This window comes from Acipenser ruthenus, chromosome 9, assembly GCF_902713425.1.
Source record: "Acipenser ruthenus chromosome 9, fAciRut3.2 maternal haplotype, whole genome shotgun sequence".
NCBI classification, from domain to species: domain Eukaryota; kingdom Metazoa; phylum Chordata; class Actinopteri; order Acipenseriformes; family Acipenseridae; genus Acipenser; species Acipenser ruthenus.
Genome location: NC_081197.1, coordinates 39,309,928 through 39,335,056, shown reverse-complemented (window position 1 = coordinate 39,335,056; position 25,129 = coordinate 39,309,928). Strand labels below are relative to the sequence as shown.

At 36.6% G+C, this 25,129-nt stretch overlaps 1 protein-coding gene across 4 annotated transcripts in view; it reads left to right on the top strand.

The window, feature by feature from the left end:
- Positions 1 to 8,782, top strand: part of LOC117405929 (immunoglobulin superfamily member 3-like) — a 32,305-nt gene extending 23,523 nt beyond the window's left edge. For 3 of the 4 annotated variants that reach the window (XM_034923782.2, XM_034923781.2, XM_059029966.1), the window contains 5 exons: positions 585 to 956; positions 1,548 to 1,955; positions 3,295 to 3,693; positions 5,078 to 5,470; positions 7,358 to 8,782. In XM_034923782.2, coding sequence (XP_034779673.2) covers positions 585 to 956; positions 1,548 to 1,955; positions 3,295 to 3,693; positions 5,078 to 5,470; positions 7,358 to 7,686 — 1,901 coding nt within the window. In that variant the 3' untranslated portion in view covers positions 7,687 to 8,782. Of the gene's footprint in view, positions 1 to 584; positions 957 to 1,547; positions 1,956 to 3,294; positions 3,694 to 5,077; positions 5,471 to 7,357 lie in introns of those variants that run through there. The other variant, XM_034923786.2, reaches the window with a different exon arrangement.
- The last annotated feature ends 16,347 nt before the right edge of the window (positions 8,783 to 25,129 follow it).

Genomic DNA, 25,129 nt, shown 5'->3' with positions numbered 1-25,129 from the left:
CTTGTGTTATATTATTTTTTTCAATATCCAACCACAGAATGATTTTGAACTAATATTACAGTTTTTTGGTTTTTTTTCTTATTCCTTAGCCCTGGAATGTATTATTTAAAATGCTCACTCGATGTAACCACTGAAGTTTGCAGTGCTGTTTGATTTATTTTAAGCATGCTTGAAGACACTTTGCATTTGATTAACAACTTTATATAACCTTTCACACAGATTGTCAGTGTTTGACAACTGAAGGTGTATTAGGTCATTTATGTTTCAATTCCAGTTGGTTCCAGTTGGTTGGAGAAGAACATTGACAAATATGTTGACTGAGAGTTGACCAACAAAATGATAGAGAATCGCTATAATGCTTTACTAAAAAGTAGTGATGTGATTTTTTTTTTTTTTTTTAAAAAGGACATATAGTAAACATAGTAACTGTGTTGTCATTCAGCATCGTATAAAGGGCTGAATAAAGAGCAAATGTCCCGCCCAGTCCTTATGCATTTTGCAAATATTTCGTGGTTTATACAGGGCAGCAAATTCCTTAACCCCAGTCATTCTCCATTTATTTATTTTTATTCCATTTTTTTCAGGGTCAGTCCTAACTGCAGAGCTGAAGAGTCGCACAATAAATGTCAAAGACACTGAAACTATAACTCTGCAATGCAAAGTCAAAGGACCCAAGGTTCCACTAACCATTACCTGGACATTCATGGCCAAGGGGTCACAAGCAGAGAACATAGTGGTGATCCACTATGATGGTAAAATCACCTGGGGGGAAAAAACCAGTAACTTTAAATTCAAAACCATAGTGGAGAAGACAGAAAGTGACTCTAATTTAAAAATCACCAGGGCCAGCTCAACAGAGATGGGAAAATATCAATGTGTGGCAGAGGCGTGGATAAATGAAGTACAGTTGGCAAATGTTTATTCCAATGAATTAGAAGTGATTGTCAGTAAACCAGGTATGATACAAAAGGTTTAACCCTAAAAAACATGTTACATTTTCCAATCCAGAGTGCTGGTGGAGTATGCATTTGTTTTCATTAGTTAATTGAATGTTAACATTAGTTTGAAACTTGTTTAGATGCACACTATGGAGAGCCAAGAACAATGTGGTAGAATCCTTTTGCAAAGCTGTAGACAGTTGTTGAGGATTTGGGAGAAAACTATTTCCTAGAAAAATGTATTTTCTTTATTCTATTATGATTTATATGATATGTGTTTTCATTGATCCACAAGATACTATATATGTGTCAGTTTACAATTGGTCAATTTTTCTCTAAAGCATGACAGGAAGCTTGAAGTTTAAACTGCGTCTATAAATTGCACCCCCTCTGTGGCATTAAACTGTGTTTTTCTATTCCATGCTGCCTCACTGTTATCTGTAGCAGCTGGATATCTGTGAAACTTTGAAGTAAAATGTTAAACGAGATATGAATTATAAACCATCAAGGAGAGGAAATGCTTGATGTTAGGTCATAAATATAACGCTACTAAAATGCTGTAGAATAATTTTAACCATTAAACACAATTACTCCTTTTTTCATTTTTAGTCAGCAAGCTGTCCATCTCCAGTGAGCCTATGACTATTAAAAGTAAAGTGAATGCTAATGTGGAGATAGAATGTAAGATTACAGCCAGTACCTATCAGGACTCCCAGTTTGAAGTGTCCTGGTATGCCAGTAAGTATGACGAGGAGCTCAGCAATAAAACAATTCTGAAAACCGACCGCAACAACATCCTAATGCCAGAAGAACTGATGAATTCACACGAGATGAAGAATAAATACCAAAGCAAGAGGTGCTCCAGAAGTTCCTACAAGCTGAGCATTCTGCAGACTGATCTTACTGACTCTGGAAAATACTACTGTGTTGTAGAAGAGTGGTTGCAGGATGCCAACAACATCTGGTACTCTCTGGACAAAAAGAGCGTTGAAATAGAAGTCGACATTGCATCTATAGGTATGTTTCTTGCTTTGTGCACACTGTTTTTTCATTGATTTACCTTCTCAAAAAAAGAACAATCATCAATTAAAATGAAAAGCTTAAAGAAATATAACACACCAAGGTCCATTTCCATTTTGCAAAGCTACATTGTTTTCTGAAAGGACCCCTTTCATCAGACTTTCACCAGAGAAGTATTTTTCACTTTGGAACGATTTAAATCTTCAAAATTGTAAATGGTATAGATGGTATAGATGAAGTTAACCCTAAAGACACTACTTCAAAAGTAGCACAGAGAGATGAACAAGAGGGCATAAGAGCAAGCTGAGTAAAAGTAAGTTTAGAACAGAAGGTATAAATGAGTTATAAATGCATGGAATAGCCTACCAAGTGAAGTAGTGGGTTCTAAAACACTCGCAACCTTTAAAAAACATCTAGATTATGTGCTTTTAAATAAGTTCCCCCCAGTAGGGTAGAATGGTGTGCTAACAAGGGACATGCCTGGCAGTTTCCAAAAGAGGAAGTAAATGAAGAGGAAGACAAAGCTTTTGTTGTTGTTTTATTAAATGTATTATATTTTCCATGGCTTCCCTTTTTCAAAAATTGAATTTGTTCCTGTTTTTGTATTTTCAGTGATGACAAAGTGTAGTTTAATTTTTTTTTTACTAGAAAAAAAAAACAGCCTGATAAAAAATAATATAATAACCTACTCGTCAAATATTATGACACAATAAATCATATCTAATTATGCAAGGGATAACACATGACAGGGTGCGTGTTGTGCTTCAATAACCCATGCCTCATGCTTTTTGAGGCTTATGTCCTCGTGCTTTTACCCACCTAGGCTGCAGATCTGGGCTACAGCAGTCAAGCCACAAACACTGGAGTGTGTTATCGTGGTCATAACATGTCCCAGTAACAATTCTTTACCCATTACAAAATGCCTACCTGTAGGTCACATGGTAAATGGGATGTGTTGCATTATCTTTGTGACAATGCCACAGGTCATGGACTAGACTGAGGACCTGATGTCTTCTTTGAAACATATCATCTTTGCCTAACAACATTGTGGACAAATACTCTACAATGCTTAATGAAAGCCTTCCGTTAATATATATATACTCAGTTGTAAGTGTTAAAAGGCAGTTATCCCTTAATCCTACTGGCATCCTTATCCATATAATTACAGGAATACAATGTTAGACTGACCAAATGGATAGCAGCAAAATCCTTAGCATGTTATAATGTATTTTAATAAAATAATAAACCATAAAATAAGTATGACAAGGTAGATATTACACCGCATTGATAACATCTTAATCTTGTGACACTGATTACAACCCTCCTCTTCCCACAGAAAATAAGTTACAAGTCTCAAAAACCAACGCCACTATGATAGTCCATGAAAACAAGGAATTTGAGGTTAACTGCACCTTCAGCAGTGAAGTTCAGTCAGCTTCTCAGTTCTCTGTTACTTGGTATTATCAGAATTCCAGTTATACCAAGAAACCCCTTCTGAAACTTAAGCACAATTCTATGTTTGAATTTCTGGGAGGAGACAAAGAACTGATGAAGAGAATGCAGTTCTACAGTCCTTCTGTTGGGACTTACAGTTTGGTGATACAGAAGGCTGATGTTGGTGACAGTGGCATTTACTCATGCCAGGTAGATGAGTGGATAATGAACTCCAAGAATCAATTGCATTTCCAATCTAGTGATGTATCGGGCTTCACTAATGTTGAAATACATTATCCAGGTAAGGTGCCTCTTTTCTTATTTTTTTCTGTATCTGCGCATTCGGGTTTCTTTTTTTCCTGTTCCCAAACTAATAATAATAGGAATGATCACAATTCCACTGGGTGCTACAGGCTAACATCATGTTCTAAAATATCTTTTTTTTATAACTGGTTCTACCCAAATATGTATTTCCATTGGAAATGCATATCTCTGTTATCATCTACCATATTATTTTTTTATAGAGAGAAAATAGAAAAATATACACGGTCCAAGATTTTCCTACCTATTGCAACAGGCAGGGTCTTCTGGGTTTCCTGTAGGATTAAAGGAGATGAAAAAGTCCTATCATTGGTATTGCTCTGTTTCAGATTTACTGGTATTGATACTAAATCCAGATCAGAGATGGGCATTTCTAAAGTAATAACACATTTGTTTAGAACCAACAATCATTGAGTGACTTCAGTCTCCTATTATATTAAATTAACCATTTATCATACCAAATATTTAACAAAGCCAATTTAATAATGCTACCAAAGATTTAAATGACACTAAATAAGATTTCTCCATAATAACAAGACATGGTCCACAAGTAACCAGTTTTATATAAAAATTATACATTTAATCAATTGGTTCATAATAACAACATTCTAACTTCAACAACAGAATGTTAACTATGGATGTTGTGTAGTATGTTTGCATGCAGGCAGATCTAATAATCTGTTAACATAAACCTTATTTAGGATAAACCCTGTCAATAATGGCCTTGGGGCTCCCGAGTGGCGCATCCAGTAAAAGCGCTCGCTAGAGTGCAGGATGTGCTCTATAGCCTGGACTCGGTTCGGTTCGAGTCCAGGCTATTCCACAGCCGACCGTGGACAGGGGCGGCGCTCAATTGGCCGAGCGTCGTCCGGGGGAGGGAGGGTTAGGTCGGTCAGGGTGTCCTCAGCTCACCGCGCACCAGCGACCCCTGTAGTCTGGCCGGGCGCCTGCGGGCTTGCCTGTAAGATGCCCAGAGCTGCGTTGTCCTCCGACGCTGTAGCTCTGAGGCGGCTGCACGGTGAGTCTGCAGAGTGTAAAGAAGCGGGCGGCTGACGGCACACGCTTCGGAGGACAGCGTGTGTCCATCTTCGTCCCTCCCGAGTCAGCGCAGGGGTGGTAGCGGTGAGCTGAGCCTAAAAATAATTGGGCATTTCAAATTGGGGAGAAAATAATAAAAACTGATTGGCAACGACTAAATTAAAAAAAAAAAAAAAAAAAAAATTGGCCTTGCATGTTGTTGCATTGTATTTTATCTTTATTATGGAATTGTACACAATTATTTGTCACTTAACCTGGAGTTTACGTAAAGTAGATGTGTAGGATTGCATGATACTAACCTTACAATTATATTTTTATTCATCCAGAGAAGAAACTGCATGTGCATAAAAGTGATGTAAGCATCTCCTTAGTGGAGAAGCAGGGTAGCTTTAAACTGAAGTGCAGCATTGACTCCATCTCAAGCAGAGAGTCCACGTTTGAGGTAACCTGGTGGAAGAGGACTGAGCAAGGAGAGAACCAGGCCATTTTTATAGCACAGCGCAATTCTACATTACGTTTCCTAAATGGGACCAAGAGCATCTTACTGTTCGAAAGACCCACTGCCAAGCTGTATACCCTAACTGTGCAAAGGGCAGAAGTTACGGACAGTGGGAGCTATTACTGCCGCGTGAAGGAGTTGCTGCTCTCCCCAAGAAACCAGTGGCATGAAATTGCAGCAGATACTTCTGGAACTTCAACAGTTGACATTAAGCAAGAAGGTAGATAAACTACTTAATAATCTTATTTAGGAAAACAGGAACTGCTGCTAATAGGGGGTTACGGCTTTTCATGTTTACATAAGGCAATGAAAAGCGTGATAATTTATATATAATGTATGACTCCAGTCTGTTATTTACTCCAGTGTTTTTAAAGGAGAAGAGTACCTTAATGTTACAAAACTAAAGCCAAAGAAATAAATAATATGCTATGATTCAGGTCTGTTTCTCTTTGTGTTACATGGGAATAAAGCTTACAACCTGAATTGGCCACTGCACAACTTATGTAAAATACAGTATAACATAGCCCCTGTATAACAAGTGTGGTTTATAATGAGACCTGACTCCCTGAGATGAAAGACAATGAAAGGCTGATTAACTTATGATGGCCAAACAAGTCTATGTGTGAAGTAGGACAGATAAGTACGAGCTACCCTGCTTTGCAATTTAATTCATTTTAAAAAATGGGCACTAACTTGCTTTGCGCCTGCCTTTGAATGTTTCATGCACTCAACACTGCAAATACATAAGTACTGTAGCTAAGTACAGTCCATTTCAGATACACTTGATATTCTTGCTGTCTAAAATATGATCAACTCTGATAAAATAGTGAACTATTTTCCACTCTAGGTGGTGAAAACTAGGTGTGAAATGTAACACTGACAGTTGGGTAGCATTAAAACATAAATAACATAAATACCCGCTGATTGTATGAATATATCCAAAAATATGTATTACAAACATATTTCTTAAAAAAAAAAAAAAAAAGTTATTGAACAGTTTTACTAAAACCTTTGAACACAAACTCCCCTGTTCTGTTGAAATGGTTCAGTCAAGTTGCACAAAAGAAGATGGATATCCTCAAAGCAACTGTCATAACCATGTTTACTACTCCTGTTCCTTTGTTTATGGATATTCGTTACAGAAGTACTGAAGCACAGGCAGACTTATGTTCTTTCAGTTTATTTATTTATTTGTTTGTTTGTTTTGGGATTGTGATTTAACTGCATCTGTTAGTTTGTAAGAAACCCATTTTACAAAATCTCAAATGATCGAAATGCATACTTAAGATATGAAAGCTATAAAACGAAGGCAAGTAGATTCGATATTATCTTTGGGAGAAGCACTGTTTGCAACGGCTATATCGGACTCTTTCTCCTGTCAGCAGAGACCAGAAAACAAGATTACAGATTTCTGTATTCGAGTGTTAACGAGATATTCATGTGTTAGCAAAGATAGGCAAACACAATTAGCTTGTGATGGATACTTTTTAAAAGCACTGTCAGTAGCTATAGATAGTTTCTATTCTGTTTAGAATGGTCTGTAATATTGTTTCTCAGAATAAACAGCTGGTGCATGTCTAAATACAGTCAAACCCACATATTATCACTCCTGTTAATGTCACCCTTCACTTAATAGCACCATATTGAAATGTCAGAATATAAAATGGGAGTCAATAGGACACGCTCCCGATCAATCACTTTGGTTATTATCACAGTCTTGTTAAAATGACTCACTTTAAGCACATGTGATCACACTGATCCCCACCCTAGTCAGAAGAAGAAGAAGAAGAAGAAGAAGAAGAAGAAGAAGAAGAAGAAGAAGAAGATTAGATTGAGTACATGTAGTTGAGTTGCTGTACACTATTGAAATGTTTAGAATATGAAGTACGATATAGCATACAGAGCGCTGCAGCTCTCTTATTATTATTAGGCTTTGTGCATGTACAGAATTGAAAAGACATTTTAACAGTCAGCACAATAATCAGAGCAATACCAAGTTGTGAGAAAAAAAGTCCACACCGCTGTGACTTAATGCTTAACTGTTAACTTGTGTGACTTTGAATCCCTGCAGCACCTGACTCTCTTTTTAAATTCTTTTGTTTTCCAGAGCACAGCATCTTCTCTACAGTCTGCACCTCACAGTCTCTGTTCAGCTTTGTCTTCATCTACCCCTTCATCGTTATTGTGCTTCTGATAATGGTCATGTTATATTTATATTACAAGTTATGGAAAGCGGAGGGCACTCACAAGTCATGCAAGGAAAATGGCCCATCTCTCTGGCCAGAAAGGGATCCACTTAAATATTTCAAGGAGATAGATGCCCAAGATGAAAATCCAAACGGTGGTGATGTAGAAATGAACAGTGGCACGCGAGAATTAACTAACTTCCTCAGCTTTGATTCGGAAAGGAGTAACAATTCACAAAAAGTGTCCTAAAAAACATGCATCAAGTTATTGCAGTATTTGTTTCTGATATACAGCACATGAAGACTACACAAGGGACTGATACGTTTAGAAAAAAAGAGAGAAAAGAAAAAAGAAAAAGAACTTGGATAGTATACTGCATTGTTATCTTTGAATTGATCCCTAACTTTATATGTTTACAGCTGGTTTCACAGGCCCTGATGAGCTCAAACCTTGGATTACTTTACCTAAATTTACATTGGCTAGTCAACAATTAGTGCAAACCGGGGTCTGTGAAACTAGTCGTAAATTATTAAATATTCAATATACCAAAAAGTGTATTGGTCTTTCGACATACTTCCCTTTTCTTTTATACAAGTGAATTGTATTTGTATATTTAATAGCGCCAAAGCCTTAAGTCAAAAATAGATTTAAAAAAAGCTTTTGGGTCATCTTAAGTGTGTCACTGTATTTATATTACCTTATCAGAGCAAATACTGTTAATTACTTCCTGTCAGAAACTCCAAACAAGCTTTTGTATGTTTTCAATGAAGGGGAATTTTACAAGTTTAATATACAATATACTGTATATTAATAAATGGTGGTTTGTGTCAAAATGTGCTTCTTATGTACATGGTTTAACGGTACTTAACTTTTCAAGATAGATCATCAGATAGATTTCATATTGAGGCCTTTTAAAACTGTTGTTTTGTTCCTTTTGATAACTTTTTGAAGTACTTTTCATTTATATTTTTATAAAATGTCTTTTTTTTAATTTTAATTAATTTAGTAGTAGGCCAATTGTGTGCCACCCCCTGGGAGCTCCCATCCACTCCGGTAAACCAGATGCCCTGATTGTGTAATGAATGTAAACCCCATGACATTGTTTATCAACATGTCATTTTAGCTTAAAATTATTTGAATCATTCTTGTGATAACTTGCACCATATTGTTTCACTAGTTTACATTGTAGGTTCTTTATATATATATTAGCCAGTTTTTAATTAATATTATTTTGATTAAAACTTTTATCATTGCTCATGCTTTAATATAAAAACTTTTATGTTTTGTATTTTTTGTAATATGCCATTTTTTTCTCTTAATAAAGTCAGGTGTTTTTTCCCTGTAATATACTTGCACTTCCACTTTTTTAATTTTGTTTTAAGATGACTAGAAAAATGTAATTGAGGTGAATTGTCTTGTTTTGAAGCACGTCCTGGATATTAAGCAATTATGACAAAACATACCCCACCTCTTGCCTTGCAATACATTTGCATTCAGTAGGTTTAAGCTGTGGTTAAATGAGCCGTTTGTTTAGACTGTGAAATAAACTGCACAACATTTCTAACATTTCCAACAGATGGGGTTTCAAGATGCAGCTTACATTCATACCAATTTTCCATCTTCATAATTGTTTAATACATCTGGTAAGCAAGCCTTAACTAGTACCAACTGTTCTAATTACAAACTAGATGTACAGTAAATAAATGACTAGAGCTAGAGTGAAATGGAAAGATTGTTAGTGTGAAACATTTAAAATGATCTTACTGTGCAGCAGGGTTAACCTCACGTCACTTCCAATGCAAGCTAGATTGCTTTAATTATTCAATATCTTTGAAGACTTGTCAATTAAACAGGAAAGTTTTAAGAAAACATTAGTGTGCATATTTGCATTATTTTTTTTTCCTGACATTTAAATTGGAACGTGGTGTGCGGGTTACTGTGGGTTAGACAAGTAGAAGGAGAAGCTTGCATTAGAACTTCCTTTTCTTAACATGTTATCTTGAATATTTCTCAAAACCATGGTGACAGGGCAAAACTGCAAGTCAACAATTAAAAAAAGGATAACATGTCATGGGTTGTGGTTGGCAGACTAGACAAGAGTGTGCTAGAGACAGATTTTATAATAGATTAATTGCCTAAAACGTCAACGTTATTTTTACGATTGTTCTTGCAGCAGTAGGGGGCAATAACTGTGTCTGTACAACACTGATTATTGAAATAATAATAATAATAATAATAATAATAATAATAATAATAATAATAATAATAATAATAATAATCTTCAGTCAAGTACGTTCTTCTTTTAACCCTAGTTAAACCTACGATTGTACAATGAGTTATAAAGCCATTGCTATTTCATGCAATCATGTTTAATATATGAATTGTTTCTGACCAGCAGAATTAAACATGTGCCCCTTTCAGTATGTGTTGAAAGAAGCAATTATTAGAGCAGGCCAATCTCAGACAGTCCTTTCAAAAAATAGACATATAAAAGCAACTGTAAACTTCAATATCCAAACAGTTCATATTTAAAATTAAAAGTATCTGGTTGATTAAACAATTAACATATCGAAAATTATTGGTAAAGTTTTTTGTCCTGAAAATAATTAATAGATCATACATGGATTTCATATATATATATTGTGATGATGTGTATGTACCAGACAGTAATTTGGAGGCTTTAGGACCATGGGGGGTAGCCACACACTTTGTTGAAACAAATGTAACAAGTGATTAATTATATAATTAATCGGCAAATGCTGATCAGATGGAAGTGATCAGGTCGGGGTTAAAAAGGGTTTCAGTTTGTGTGTTTGGGGAAGAGGGTTGAAGTGGTGAAACAAGCGTGTTGGACAAAAGGTTTTTCTGGTAACAAAATAAAGGTACGGGTATCCTTGACAACGAAGTTCTGGACGGTGATTTGGCTGAGGTGGTTCTTGGAATTAGTTTAAACAGGGGAACAGGCTTACCCTGCCCTGCATTAGTTAACCTTTCTGTTAATCAGTTTAGTTAGCGCCTGAAGAAAGGCTAGGTTTTGTTTTTGTGTGTTTATTTTTGTTTGAAATAACAGTTTGCTAAATAAACGTACGCCACGGCGTTTAAAGAGCACTACCCTTGTTTCATGTATAATTAAAGTGACAGACAGCTGTTGGAAAGAACAAAGTACTTCACATTATATATATATATATATATATATTCCTTTGTGACAACATATAATTCTGTGTTAAAAACTGTTTTTCTTTCAAATTTAATTTTTTATGAGTTGTTGTTTAGGAGAAGTGGGTTTTGCAAGATGCTGTCTTGTGCATTTGAAACCTGCTACCACAGCCATTTCCTGAACAGATACAAATAGAAATGTACATTGCTCATGAAACCCACGCGTATCAAACCAGATGCCACTGCAGAGTTAGTTGCTCATTTAGAATGTCATGCTGGCTACCTTATTCTGAGGTCTTCTTGAAATCTAACCCAGTTACCCAGAGAACAGATTGGCTTGGTTAAAAAGAATCGGTTTTAGCGGCCCAAGGCTGAAACCTGTTTCAACCATACCAATACTGAGAATAAAACGTAAAGTAAGCCTGGTATCTCAGCCACTGAACAGTATATAGTGAAAATACAGATGGACTTCATAAAAGTTTGTTATGAACAAAAACAATTAGAGTTAGATTTGGTAAGTTGCATACATAAAATAAAGTAGTATATAATTGAGTTGAGTATGGGTTATATCAACACCTCTAGAATGTAAACTGATAGTTCACTTCTTCCAGTGCCTATATTCCCTCTTAGTTCATAACCCTTCAGTACAACTAACTGAGATGCACATTTGCATGGGACTAATAATAAGAATATGTATTCTTATTATGAGTCCAATGCAAATATGTGTCTCAGTTACAGTTTATAACAGGGATTGTACATGGTTTGTACTTAGCAAAATCCCACAGGTACCAGAAACAAGCTTTTCCCTTCAGGGAGCCCGGGTGGGGGCCTTAGGGAGGTTTAATCACCTTAGACCTACCGGAAAGGAATAATTCTGGATTGTGGTCACTTGTCTGGCGAGTGTCTAGGCCTACAAATTGCACATCTAAAAACATCAAATACTTTATCACAGAGCCCCAGTTACCAAATTACTGAAGCAATTACCAAAGGCAACTACCAGACTCTAGTAGTTGATGAAAAAAGTAATTGTCCTTTTTAATGCAAATTAATTAAGTACACAGCAGAGAAAATGCGGTGCCTCTCTGTGCACAAATTAACTATATTCACTCCTCCTGGGACTCAAGAACTTCACCTACTACAGTTGCCAAATATATTAGCAATATTTTTCATTATTCTACTGTTTCAATTATGAAATATCCTACTGTATACGGCTATTTAACCTTTTATCAGCATTGTAAAAACATGTTTACAATAGTGTTCTTTAATGGGGGTAGCAATGGTATGTAAAAGGGTATAAAAGCAATTACCTGCCATTTTTGTTACAATGTGCATGAATTAAAAATAGTTTCATTTAACCGAATAGTTGTGCACTTTTTATTCAGAATAAGCACTTCATATGTGCTGGTGTCACTCCTCCTCCCATTGACACGCATTGATTTGAGGTTGCTGTGTTTCATTGGATAATCGCAATCAGGGGTTCATATTCAGCTGGCCATTTTCAGCGATCCCCGGAACTGGAACGTTGTGAAGGAGGGGAAATATGTAAATATGATTTGCACACTCCACACCGCTCTAAAGTGCCGATGTGAAAACGCTATATTTTATATGATGGCTTTTATATTTGAGAATTGCCTTGCCAATTAAGTCTGAATATTTATATTCAGTACATTATATTGATGCTATAGAGGTGTCTTTTGTATTAATTGAGACAGTTACCAGTAATTCCAAAACTATCGAACTGGGTATTTTATATTTTGCACATTTGTCTACAATAATATACATATTTCGTATCTGACATAGTCTGGCTATAAATCTTAAGCAGTTTGGGTAATGTAGAGCACTTTGCTCCTGTAACATACTTAATAGAAAGAATGACTCACATAATTGTCATGTTTCTTTTACTGTGCTAATTATTTGTTTTAATCTAAAAAGGTGTTCTCAACAACCCTCCCCCACAATGTTCTAAGTCATACCGTGGACCACATGCATTACTTCAGGTCACGCCACAGGATACAGCCAACACTCCTTTAAACAGACAGAAACGAGCACTGCAATGTCAGCAGATAATAAGTATTAGATAAACAACATTCTTTGATTATATATATATATATATATATATATATATATATATATATATATATATATATATATATAAGCAAAACACTGATGATTGATAGCTGAGTCATACATTCTATGCTTCACTATACCATATTTTTAAAATGATATACCACTGTAAATTTAAAAGGGGTAAGTGGTCTAAACAAATGTCCCACCCCTGTCACTATACCTTTATTGATCTGTCACCAATACTTGTTGAATTCATATATATTTTCTTATTTATTTTCTTTACATTTTTTATTGGAAAAAGGCCATATGAGCTATAATGAGCTCATTTACAACAGCGTCCAACAGCAAATTACAAAAACACACAGAAAACACATTTAAAACTATACACCTCATACACATATGCAGGGCTTCTTCAGATAGTGGTTCTTCACATAATTAATAATTGGAATTAATTATGAATTGCACAATTACAGTTGTAATTGCGTCCGGGTCTGAGATATATACACACAATCGTTTCTACATTGGAAATGTTAATCTGGATAACAAGCACTGCTGCTTGTTTATTGCCTGTTATGCAGCATTCTGTTGTCTTGGATAATTCTGTGTGTTGTGTGTGATGGTGTGGGAATCAGTTGCAGTTGTGGAGTGTGGGCCGCATGTAGCCTGTTAGATTTCCCCTCAGGGAAAGCAGAGGTAGTATCTGATCCCAATTATTTTTAAAATTGCTGGAAGCTGGAGTCGTTAACGAAGCAGCTCAGTGTTTTGATTACTTTGTGTTTGTTGCCTAACCTTCATTGTTGATGTTTAATGTCAAACAAAATAAAATATATCTCAGTATTACCCATAATTACTGAAGTTATAGTCTAAATAATATATCAAATAAACAAAACCCTTCAAATACAAGTGAAAACGTGCCTGTGCTGTAGTGTAATGTTTACGTGAGGCTCTACATAGAGCTCCGGTGCAGTTATTCAATCAATAAAGGTTTCATTGAGACTTGCAAAATAAAAGCCATAGTGATCAATAATCCATTAATTGTCCCATTTCTATATTGTAGCTTAGAAATTTAGGTGAGACACGTGTCTACTTGACTTTGGGCCATAGTCACAAAATGTTCTAGATTGTTTTCAGGAATATTTTGTAAAGACTCCTTAAAACAGTCCATAAAGCTTTGTGAATATGGCCCATTGTGGAGTTGAATTCAATAAATGTAATCAGAGCTGAGGAGTATGTCAGACCTCTCTTCTACTCCCTCAAGTTTAAGATATTGTCACATTTTAATGGTTTCTCTTTCAAACCTACAGGTCAAATCTAACCATATTTGATAAATTGCTTCATTTGTGGTGGTATATTTTTATTTTTGTTACAAGGCATGTTTAAAATGCCCTTGAATACTACTTTTCCATTGGCTGTAAAGATTAATATTCATTTTGTGATTGCCACGTGCTGTTTTTATTCTGACAATTAAAATGAGGCAGCGCCGTTTCATAGTTTGTTGACATGTTTATTTTTTAAGTAAAAAAAACACTTTATTATGCAATGTCATCTCAACTCTTCTGTGAATTGCTCCACGGAATATAGGCCTGCAGAGCTGAAAGAGTGGAAAGACAGCAGGAGGTGTCATAGCACCGGGGGCATTTCAACAGTAACTCATAAAACCTCATAAAGACTAATTTCAAGTGCTGAAACTAATCTTAATAAAATAAAATTAATACCGCAATTACCAGAATAAGCTTCATGCTTAAAAATATTTACGACAACATCAGTTAACACATGTAGCATACATAATTCGATTACAAGAAGCAGGACAGTGGGGTGTTCTTCAGGATGTGGATGGCTTTATACAGGTAGAACATTCCAAATGAAGAATCACTTGCAAAACTTGAGCTGTAGGCATACTGACCATGAAAGTTAAATGGAGTAGAATACCATATGTCAAAGTTATTGTCTTTTATGGTATTAAGGCAAATTGAATTTGTGATTTAAGTTCAGTTTGTTTTTTGTGTGGTTGAAAAGCTTTCTGTAGAATTGACTTCAAAAGGTCATCCTGGTAGTTACTGCATTTGCTTCAATCAAACAGCTCCCTCTGGTGGTGTCAAGACGAAGTTAATAGAGCCATGCAGACTGCCTGTTAAATAAAAGGCAACAAAGGCTGCCACTTAATAAACAGTAAATACATACAGTAAATGTGGCATTATACATAAGATGTAACACCCTGTTCATAGTAGTAAATACACAGTGCCGCGACCCATACGGTTTTTAAAATAATTGCTATAAGAAGGTTGTCACAATGATGTAAATGAAAGGTTATAGGTGTTTTTTTTGTAAATAAAGAATACAAACAATGTAAACCACAATAAAAGGGGCCTCCTTGTGTTCATTTGTTTGCATTATGTTTTGCTTCCTTGAGCTAGACCTTACCTATGGTATTCATACCCACAACGCTGCTGCAGGAGGATATCTGTTTATTCCACAGAGTAACAGAGTGGCCTGAAAGCTTTAAGAGTGTGCCAGCAGCTCAAACTCCTGACAGTACATGGCTTCTGATGAAGTGTAGAGAAGCAATGGAAGAACATAGCAGACAATCGACCAGGAATCATGTTTTAATATGACATTGAACATGATTGCAGTTGTGCTCATTTGTTAGATCGCAAGCGCATTCAGCCAGGGCCCGGGTGTGTGTTTGTATGGGCAATATGGGTGTACGGTACAGTATCTATATTGTTTAAGTAGAAAATATTATTTTAGCAGGTTTAGCACATCAAGTCAACAGTGGTACATGGAAACAACTGTGTGGTGGTCACAATGACTCTATAATGAACATTAATATAAAATAGAGTGCCGATAAGGTCTTTGGTTATAACGTATTGGTAATGCTGTCACCGGGAGGGCTGACTCTATGCAAACATCCCCTTTATGAGTTGAGTTCCTTCATTATTAAGTCGCACCTGTTATTCTCAGCCCTACACTGACAGGGAATTAACCACTCCTATACTGGAAATGTTTTCTAACATTTGCCAGCTCATTTTCAGTATCCTCTATCTCCAACAGAGGTCTCAATTGACTTGTACAGTAAGTGTCAAACCGCCTGGAAGCTCCTGTCCCACTGTGGTCCTCAGGTTTGCACTGCACAGCGGCTCCCCCCATGGTAGAAGCATGTAACCCCTTGTGGCAATGTACCACGCCCCTGTGTGCATTTGTGTGTTTTATGCTGTATGTTGCGTGTGTTGATGTTGGTGTATTGTAGTTGGTACACGGGATATAATGTGGGTAATGAGCATGAGTATTTAAAATGTATAATTGTATTTAGGCACAGGGATTGCACTTCACTTCATGTGCATATAAAGTACTTTATATGTGAGCACGGAGTTTTCACAGATTAGTTCACATGCTGGGATTCAAGTGAATAATTGATTGGCAATTGAATCCCAGCACAATTGTATATATAGATGCACGTTTTACTCACTCAGTGTTGTGTGTTCAGGGCGAAGGAACGGGAGAGTGAGGAGAAAAATAATAATAGTGAGCAATTGCTACGTGGTGCTGGAGGACCAGCATGGTACATGTTTGTTTAGTGTTCGTCCCTGTTTGTTAGTGTTTGTTTGTTTTGTTTGTCTGTTTATTTTGGCTGCAAATAAACCGGCGCAAGCAAGTGCATTTACCATATCATCCATCCTGTCTGTGTTATTCATTTCCTGGTTCTGACGTCACCACTCAGCCAGCCTTGTGACACCCCTCTGCGGTTCCTTGTGATACCCAGGTATCACAAGGAACCGCAGCAAAACAGCACATGAAGATAAAAGTATCACCTTGGGCTCAACATACAACCTAAAGTTATATATGGACAGAACTTTTGGATTTGTGGATATCTGGGGTCAGTTGCCATGGAGGCAGGAAAGTACACACCTAACAGTAAACACATAAATAACAATAGATCCAAATAACAAAAATCCAAATAATGCCTAATCCTTCACGCCCCTGCGTAGACTAGCTAGTTAGCATTTGCTGACTGTGCTGATATCATGTTTAGTCTGATACAAGAAGCCATGCAATGCAAGGGTAATATATTTTTCTACATCAGCATCTCTCCCCCAATTAACCAGTAACCATACATTTCTGATTCATTCTAGTTGTGGGCCGTGCCCCAAACTATATTTTCCAGCTATGAAGTTTCTGATGAATTAACTACTGTGGTTATGACTGAAACGACTGTCAGCTGGTTTCACAGACTCTGATTAGCACATAACTAGTGTACTATGAGGTAATCCATACAAGCTGGAATATGTCACACACTTTTTCTGGCTGTTTTGGCTTGATAAACAGTGTACTGGACCATTCACTTCATCATATGGTAGGAACAGCTCAGATTCATCGTATAACTTGAGTTGTGTAATGACAGGTGTTTTTTTCAGTCATACATGATGTGTTAAATGTATTCTAATACCCTGAGGGTCCACTTCATAAAATCAATATTTAGAGGAGATAACTGCATTGCTGCTTCTACTTTTTTCATTGTTGTAGTGGCTGAATCTGACAACTGGGCTTCTCTGAAAAAAACAAAAGTTTTCAATGGTTTCATTTGCATCTGTTAAGCTCCTATTAATTGGAGGGGCCTTCTCTTTAAAATATTAATGGACCAGGATTTGACAATCTGCTGTTGGCTACATAATATTGTTTTTTTGTTTTTTTGTTTGTTTGTTTGTTTGTGTTTCAGTTTTAAAAGATTGCCCGCCTAAAATGCATTTAGATATATAATCTGAAACTCAAACATTCCTTCATTAGGAAAATGAATTGGCCAAAAGTTTTGCATCACCTATAATTTTAGGATTGAGACATAATAAAAAATAAAAAAAATAAACCATATGAACATAATTTAGATATTTTATTTAACATCATGTCATCAAAGAAACTACCAAATGATATTGCAAAAGTCTAGTGGAAGCCATAATAGTAGTACAGTATTTCATATTAGATTTAAAAATGTCACATTTAAAAATGTCACATATGGAAAATTGCGAAGCGGTATGTAATTCAATATGTTAACGTAACATTATTCAGCAGGTTTCATTCGATGTTATGAAGCAAAATTAGATAATTCTATAGGATGATGCAAAACCTTTGGCCATAGCTGTACATATAGCATGCAAAAATATTTACACCTTAAGTACATTGTAATAACTGTGCATAATAACCTTGTAATTATGTGTAAGTGCACATGTATTTACTAAGTAACTACTATGTAAATACACAGTAATTCGAGACACTTAATGTAAAGTGTTACCAGGGGGTCTTTAGTTTTGAATAGCTGCTGTCACCATGTGGGATTCTAGAATAATAATATGGGTAAATATATATAGGTTATGTGGATTATTATTTTTTTTTGGTTTTGAGGGAAACTAAGTCATCTTGTGCTGTTGGTGCAAGCAAAGCTGAGCATGGCTGCTCAGACTTTGAAATGACACATTTTATGATGAGACACTTTACACACAATGTAATACTCTAATAGATATAAGCATGTGCCTAGGGCCTGAACTCACGTTTTTTTGTTTTTTTTCTACATATAGATTTGCGTCTAAACTGGTTTATACTGTGGGACATGGGTAGGAGAGTTGTTTTAACCGATGTTTACCTGTTTCATGGTCCTGAATTTCTTGTTGTTGTTGTTGTTGTTGTTTTAATGCTGAAACTCCGGAAGCCCTAAATATAATGCACCAAAATAAATAAAATAAAGTTTCTTCATAAGGAGCCATAAGTGTTATATATGGTATGTTTGCATCAAAGACAAAAAAAATCAATTCTCAGTTCTTGTGCATTATATTTTGCTATTAAACTCTTTCATGGATTGACAATGTTCTGTGAAAATGTGTTGCATTAACTAAAATAAACACTTTTAAAACTGCCAAATTCCCATTGGGCTTATTTTATTTTAGATTCTATTGATTTGTGTATGTATTACTACACAGGACAGCCACTATAGCCATGTTACCTTTATTAAAAATGTGCAGGGATGAATCTACCAATTAATCAACTAATGCCAAAAAATTATTATTATTTATTTCTTAGCAGACACCCTTATCCAGGGCGACTTACAATTGTTACAAGATATCACATTATTTTTACATACAATGACATTAATTTTTTTACACATTATTTTTACATACAATTACCCATTTATACAGTTGGGTTTTTACTGGAGCAATCTCGGTAAAGTACCTTGCTCAAGGGTACAGCAGCAGTGTCCCCCACCTGGGATTGAACCCACGACCCTCCGGTCAAGAGTCCAGAGCCCCGGGGGCTCCCGAGTGGCGCATCCAGTAAAGGCGCTCCTCGCAGGATGTGCTCTATAGCCTGGAGATCGCTGGTTCGAATCCAGGCTATGTCACAGCTGACCGTGACCGAGAGTTCCTAGGGGGCGGCGCACAATTGGCTGAGCGCTGCCCGGGTAGGGAGGGCTTAGGTCGGCAGGGGAATCCACGGCTCACCGCGCATCAGCGACCCCTGTGGCCGATAGGGCGCCTGTGGCTCTGCAGCGGAGCTGCCAGATCTGTGTTGTCCTCCGGCACTATAGGTCTGGTAGCATTGCTGTGGATCTGCAGTGCGAAAAATGACGGCTTGGAAGGAGCCCGTTTCGGAGGACGCGTGTTCCAGCCTCCGTTTCCTGAGTCGCAGGGGGGGTTGCGAGCGGTGAGCCGGGGATACAGATAATAATTGGGCATGCTAAATTGGGGTGAAAACCGGGGTAAAAATAATTGGCGACGACTAAATTTATAAAAAAAAAAAAAAAAAAAGTCCAGAGTCCAGAGCCCTAACCACTACTCCACACTGCTGCCCTATAAATTAACCAATTAACCAATCAAAAATTTTAATCGAGTGACAGTCCTATATATATATACAGTAGTTTGCAGAAGTATTCACCCCCTGCAAAGTTTTCATTTTTTGTTGGCACCTGAGTGTACTCCACGACACTTTCAAATTAGACTTTACATGTAGAATCTACACAGAAACTACTCCACATTGATAAAGTAAAAAAATGCATATAGCATACAAATAAGACTTACAGAGATAAACAGATTCATCTCAGTTGCATGAGTATTCAACCCCTTTGCTACTGCAGCCCTAAATCAGCTCACATAGTGATCCAACAAAGCAACCGTGAAGACCAAGGAGCTTTCGAAACAAGTCAGGGATAAAGTGGTAGAGAGGCACAGAGCAGAAGAAGGGTACAAGAACATTTCAAAGGCGCTGATTATCCCTCTCAGCACAGTGAAGTCCATCATTAAGAAGTGGAAGATGCATTATACCACCCAGAAAATACCCAGATCAGGTCGCCCTCACAAACTGAGCAGCCGGGCAAGCAGGAAACTGGTTTGGGATGTCACTCTGAAGCCAACAATGACCTTGAGAGATCTGCAAAGTTCTGTGTCTGAGATGGGAGTCAGTGTTCACACATCAACAATAAGCCGGTCCCTACACAAAGCTGGCCTGTATGGACAGTTGGCAAGAAAGAAGCCATTACTCAAAAAGACTCATCTTAAAGCACATATGGAGTTTGCGAAAAAGCATGTGGATGATACTGCAGACATGTGGAAAAAGGTTTTGTGGTCAGACAAGACAAAAATGTAACTTTTCGGTCTAAATTCCAAGCGTTACGTCTGGTGCAAGCCCAACACTGCACATCACCCAGTCAACACCATCCCAACTGTTAGGCATGGTGGTGGCAGCATCATGTTACAGGGATGCTTCTCTTCAGCAGGGACTGGGACGCTTGTTAGGATAGAGGGGAGAATGGATGGTGCAAAGTACAGGTGAATCCTTGAGGAAAACCTGTTTGAGTCAGCCAAGACTCTGAAACTGGGGAGGAAATTCACATTTCAGCAGGACAATGACCCGAAGCACAAAGCCAAAGCCACACTAGAGTGGTTGAACAAGAAGAGAATTAATGTTCTTGAGTGGCCCAGTCAAAGTCCTGACTTGAATCCAATCAAAAATGTATGGCAAGACTTGAAGATTGCAGTCCATCGACGATCCCCAACAAACCTATCAGAACTGGAGCAATTTTCCCGTAAAGAATGGGCAAAAACGTCACCATCCTAGTAGAGACCTATCCAAAACGACTCATAACAGTAATTGCTGCAAAAGGTGCTTCTACCAAGTATTGACTTTTGCTAACATTTAACCTCCTCCTCATATAACAGTGTTCAGTTTAACCACTGCAGCTTTGAATAAAAAAAAGTTAGTTTGAAAAACTGTGCATGACATTAGGATGACATCTGCTCACAAGATAAGTTGTAGAGCAATTATGACATCTGTAGAATTATGTGATTTATATTGACACTTGAATATTCATAAAGCTGTTGACTTAATTAACAGAAAGTTAGAACAAATTCCAAACTTTCATTAATTTACATGACACTGGGGAGAACACTTAAACAAAACCAGTCTTTACAATAACTCACACATTAAAGCTTTTTGAATTGGACCCACTGACACAGAAATGCCCCCAGCAGAAGGTTTGAAATAGTTCCCAGATATGAGTTAATGTTCCTTCAATTTTTCAAATGAACGAAATACCTGGCAGCTACTTCAGGGGGAATTTATCTGTAATGAAATGTGTTTCAGTGTTGTGATGCATGCATATATGGTAATGCATATATCTCATGGACACGCGCTGCACTCAGAATACATTATATTGACTTTATTATTTACATACTGGAATAGATTTCTTAATAGATGTCATTATCACATTAGCCACACATGGTTGAAAAAGCTATAATTTGAAACGATACAGGCTATGGGTCGAGTGCTTTAATTTCTGGGTGTGAGTAACCTGGTTACCCATACACACCTCAATGAGTCATGTGGAAGCCTCACTCAAGTGAGAAACTGAATTGCCACTCCCATGCTTCAGTGATTTCATTGCCCTTAAATTGGTATCATTCCTTTTTCTCTGCTCACTGGAAGTCTAGTCCACTGCTCTTTCAAGAGAAAATATGGGTCCTGTTTTGAAGCAAATTGCAAATGATCTGAGAGGAATAAAACATTTGTAACTGTGGTCCCTTATGAGCCCGAAACATAAATCAGAATCAATTACAAATCCCGGGTTTCTGGCCTTGGAATTCATATTTTAATTATATTTACCTACATTTGTTTTTATAGAATTTGCCAACTCCAATTGCTGCTGAGAACCTAACAGCAAGACTTCAGTCTTACCTGAATTTAACTGCAAAAAAATTTGGGCCATCCAGCTTTCCTCCTCCGACAGACATGCAATTAGGGTGGAGACAGCCGATATATCGCCAGGTTTTACAGAGATGTAAAGCTGTGTGTCATCAGCATAACAGTGAAAATGTACATGGTGTTTATGGATAAGCAAACCCAATGGTAGCATGTATAAGGAGAATAGTAAGGGGCCAAGAATGGAGCCTATCCATAAGATATGACCTAAGCCAGTCTAAAACAGTTCCTGATAGCACTATCTAACTTTCAAGGCAAAATAGCATGATCAATGGTATCAAACATGTTGACCTATATCCATCTTTGACCAGAGCTTAGGGTGACCAGATTTTCAACGCTTAAAACCAGGCTACATTGTTAAATAATTGATGACTAATTCAACTGCTTATTTAAATAGTCCTCTCGCTCAGTATTATTATTATTTTTATTGTTTTTATGCAGTTAGCTAATTTCAGTACACTGCCAGGTGTATCATTTGTGGCTAATTAGTTTAACTTGTCATATTGTGTTATATATGTTTTGCTACTTTTATGTGGAATTTATTATACAGGAAGTATTATTATTATTATTATTATTATTATTATTATTATTATTATTATTATTTCTGTCTATCGACGTTAAAAATACAATTACATTTTAGCATTTTTCTTGGGCTAAATCCTGCCAGAACTGAACAGCTACAAAATTACCAGTTTACACATAATTGTAGATTCATACTTAATATAAACTAAATGAAAATGCATGGCGCATTGAGGAATAAGCATTTATGTCTGTGTTGCTCACTTTATAAAAATAAAGTGCTTGGTTACCCCAGTACATTTTTTTTATTTTGTTTTCACTGCAGGTGCGATAAGCTACGTTATAGGAAGTGGTTGTTTACGTGTCGCACTACTGGAAGTGGCTGAAAACCTGAACATTTTAAAGATTTTGAGAAAAATTTCAGGACACTGGGACCTTTAATGAAAAACCGGGACTTGTGGTCACCGTACCTGAGCTAGATTGGAACCCAAGCCTCCAGAGGTGAAAGGCACATGAGACTTGTGAATTAGCTTACCACACCTCCTAGCTTCCTAATCCTCAACTGTTTGGTGCCTGATTATGTCTTGTTTTTCACTTGTATTTCTTCTTCAGCCACTAAATAAGTTATCTGATCCCCTTTAATCTAGCTGATTTTCTCTCATTGTGCACCCACTACAGCATTTATGAAATCTCTGTTTTCTGCTTAAATAAAAAAAACAAAAAAATTACATATTTTATTTTCGTTTTCTGCAGGTTGTGTCTCTGATGAGGATTACAGAGGCGTTGTATGGATGGAGCGTGGAGGATGAAATGGCCTTTCATGCAAACATATGAAACCCATGTAAAATGACAAAAGCCAGCAGTAAACTCAGTGGACTCAGTTTTCAATGATATGTCTGAACACATGCCCATCAGGATGCTGTGCATTCATTCCTTCGAAGATCAAACCCAGTGAGTTCAAAACAGACGTTACAAGAGAACTATATATTCCTTGGGGGTGCAACGGAGAAAATGTATGCGAAAAAATATGTTTTTTTTTATTTTTTTATTGGAGGGTAGGGTGTAGCCATATCAAAACCACCATGAAAATCTTCAATGGTTTGAAAAAAGAAAGGGATTTGATGAGTTTGGATGAATGGCCAAGTCAAAGTCCAGACCTGAATCCAATCGAGAATCTGTGGAAAGAACTGAAAACTGCTGTTCACAAATGCTCTCCATCCAACCTCACTGAGCTCGAGCTGTTTTGCAAGGAGGAATGGGCAAAAATTTCAGTCTCTCGATGTGCAAAACTGATAGAGACATACCCCAAGCGACTTACAGCTGTAATCGCAGCAAAAGGTGGCGCTACAAAGTATTAACTTAAGGGGGCTGAATAATTTTGCACGCCCAATTTTTCAGTTTTTTATTTGTTAAAAAAGTTTGAAATATCCAATAAATTTCGTTCCACTTCATGATTGTGTCCCACTTGTTGTTGATTCTTCACAAAAAATTACAGTTTCATATCTTTATGTTTGAAGCCTGAAATGTGGCAAAAGGTCGCAAAGTTCAAGGGGGCCGAATACTTTCGCAAGGCACTGTAAGTGCAAAACCGCTCTGCTTCAGGGCTTTGTTAAATGAAAGTTGCTCTTTCTTGTTCTTGAAGTGCTAACAATGGCTTTAAAATACATTTTCTTGCCTTGAACAATACTACCACTAGTCCCCCTTTCTCCTGTAAAATATATTTTGTTTTTGAGTTTGTATCTAATATTTCAATTTGGTATAACTCCAGTGGTCTAATCAGATCATGTGACTTACAGCAAGGATATCGGGATGCAGTAATATATCTATAGCTTTGTAATTGAAATATTAAATATATACTGTATTTATATAAGTGAAGAAACAAAAGATTATTGGCATAAAAAAAGAGGACCAGTAAAATAAATATAAATTTATAGTATTGGTTAGCATTTCTTTCATAGAAGTGAAGGTAGGGGAGCTTTGCTTAATTTATGCTAGCAAAGTAACATTATATTGTAAAGAAATTACACACAGCACTTAATATTAGAAGCTATCAGTATTCAAACTGGCACAACTACTAAAACTTAATAATAATAATAATAATAATAATAATAATAATAATAATAATAATAATAATAATAATAATAATCTTTGTAAAGTGTAAAAACAATTGCACAGTATTTGTAATTTTAAAATATTTTTTTCCACCAGCTGCCTCTGGTGGAAAAACAGTTGGAAGAGTAACTATTATAAACACACATTCTCGAAAATGCATTTGTAGGCAAAATGTGTTTGGCAGTCATAGTTAAACGAAAGAAAACATGTACCTGTTATGTGTTCTTTATATAACTGAATATGCTTAGGGATTTGTGAGTTGTGTGTCTTGTATATTTTCTTGTTGAATGGATTTGAGTTAAAGCCACAGAAAACCCCCAGAATACTGATATTGTCAGTTGAAGTAGATGTAGTGGTAATTGTTCCCACATTGATTTGGGTGCACAAGGTTCAAGGAAGCATTGTCTGTACACAGTTTTAATCTATCGGCGAAACTGCAGACATATATCAGATATAATCTACATCAAAGCAACGAGAGACTGAGGCGAAATCGATTAATACCGTAAAAGATTAATCAAATTCACCTCCAATGGACTGACAAGGTTTTTTAATTGTTATTATTAGTATGTCTCTCATCACAGCCACTGTTGTACTGTACATTATA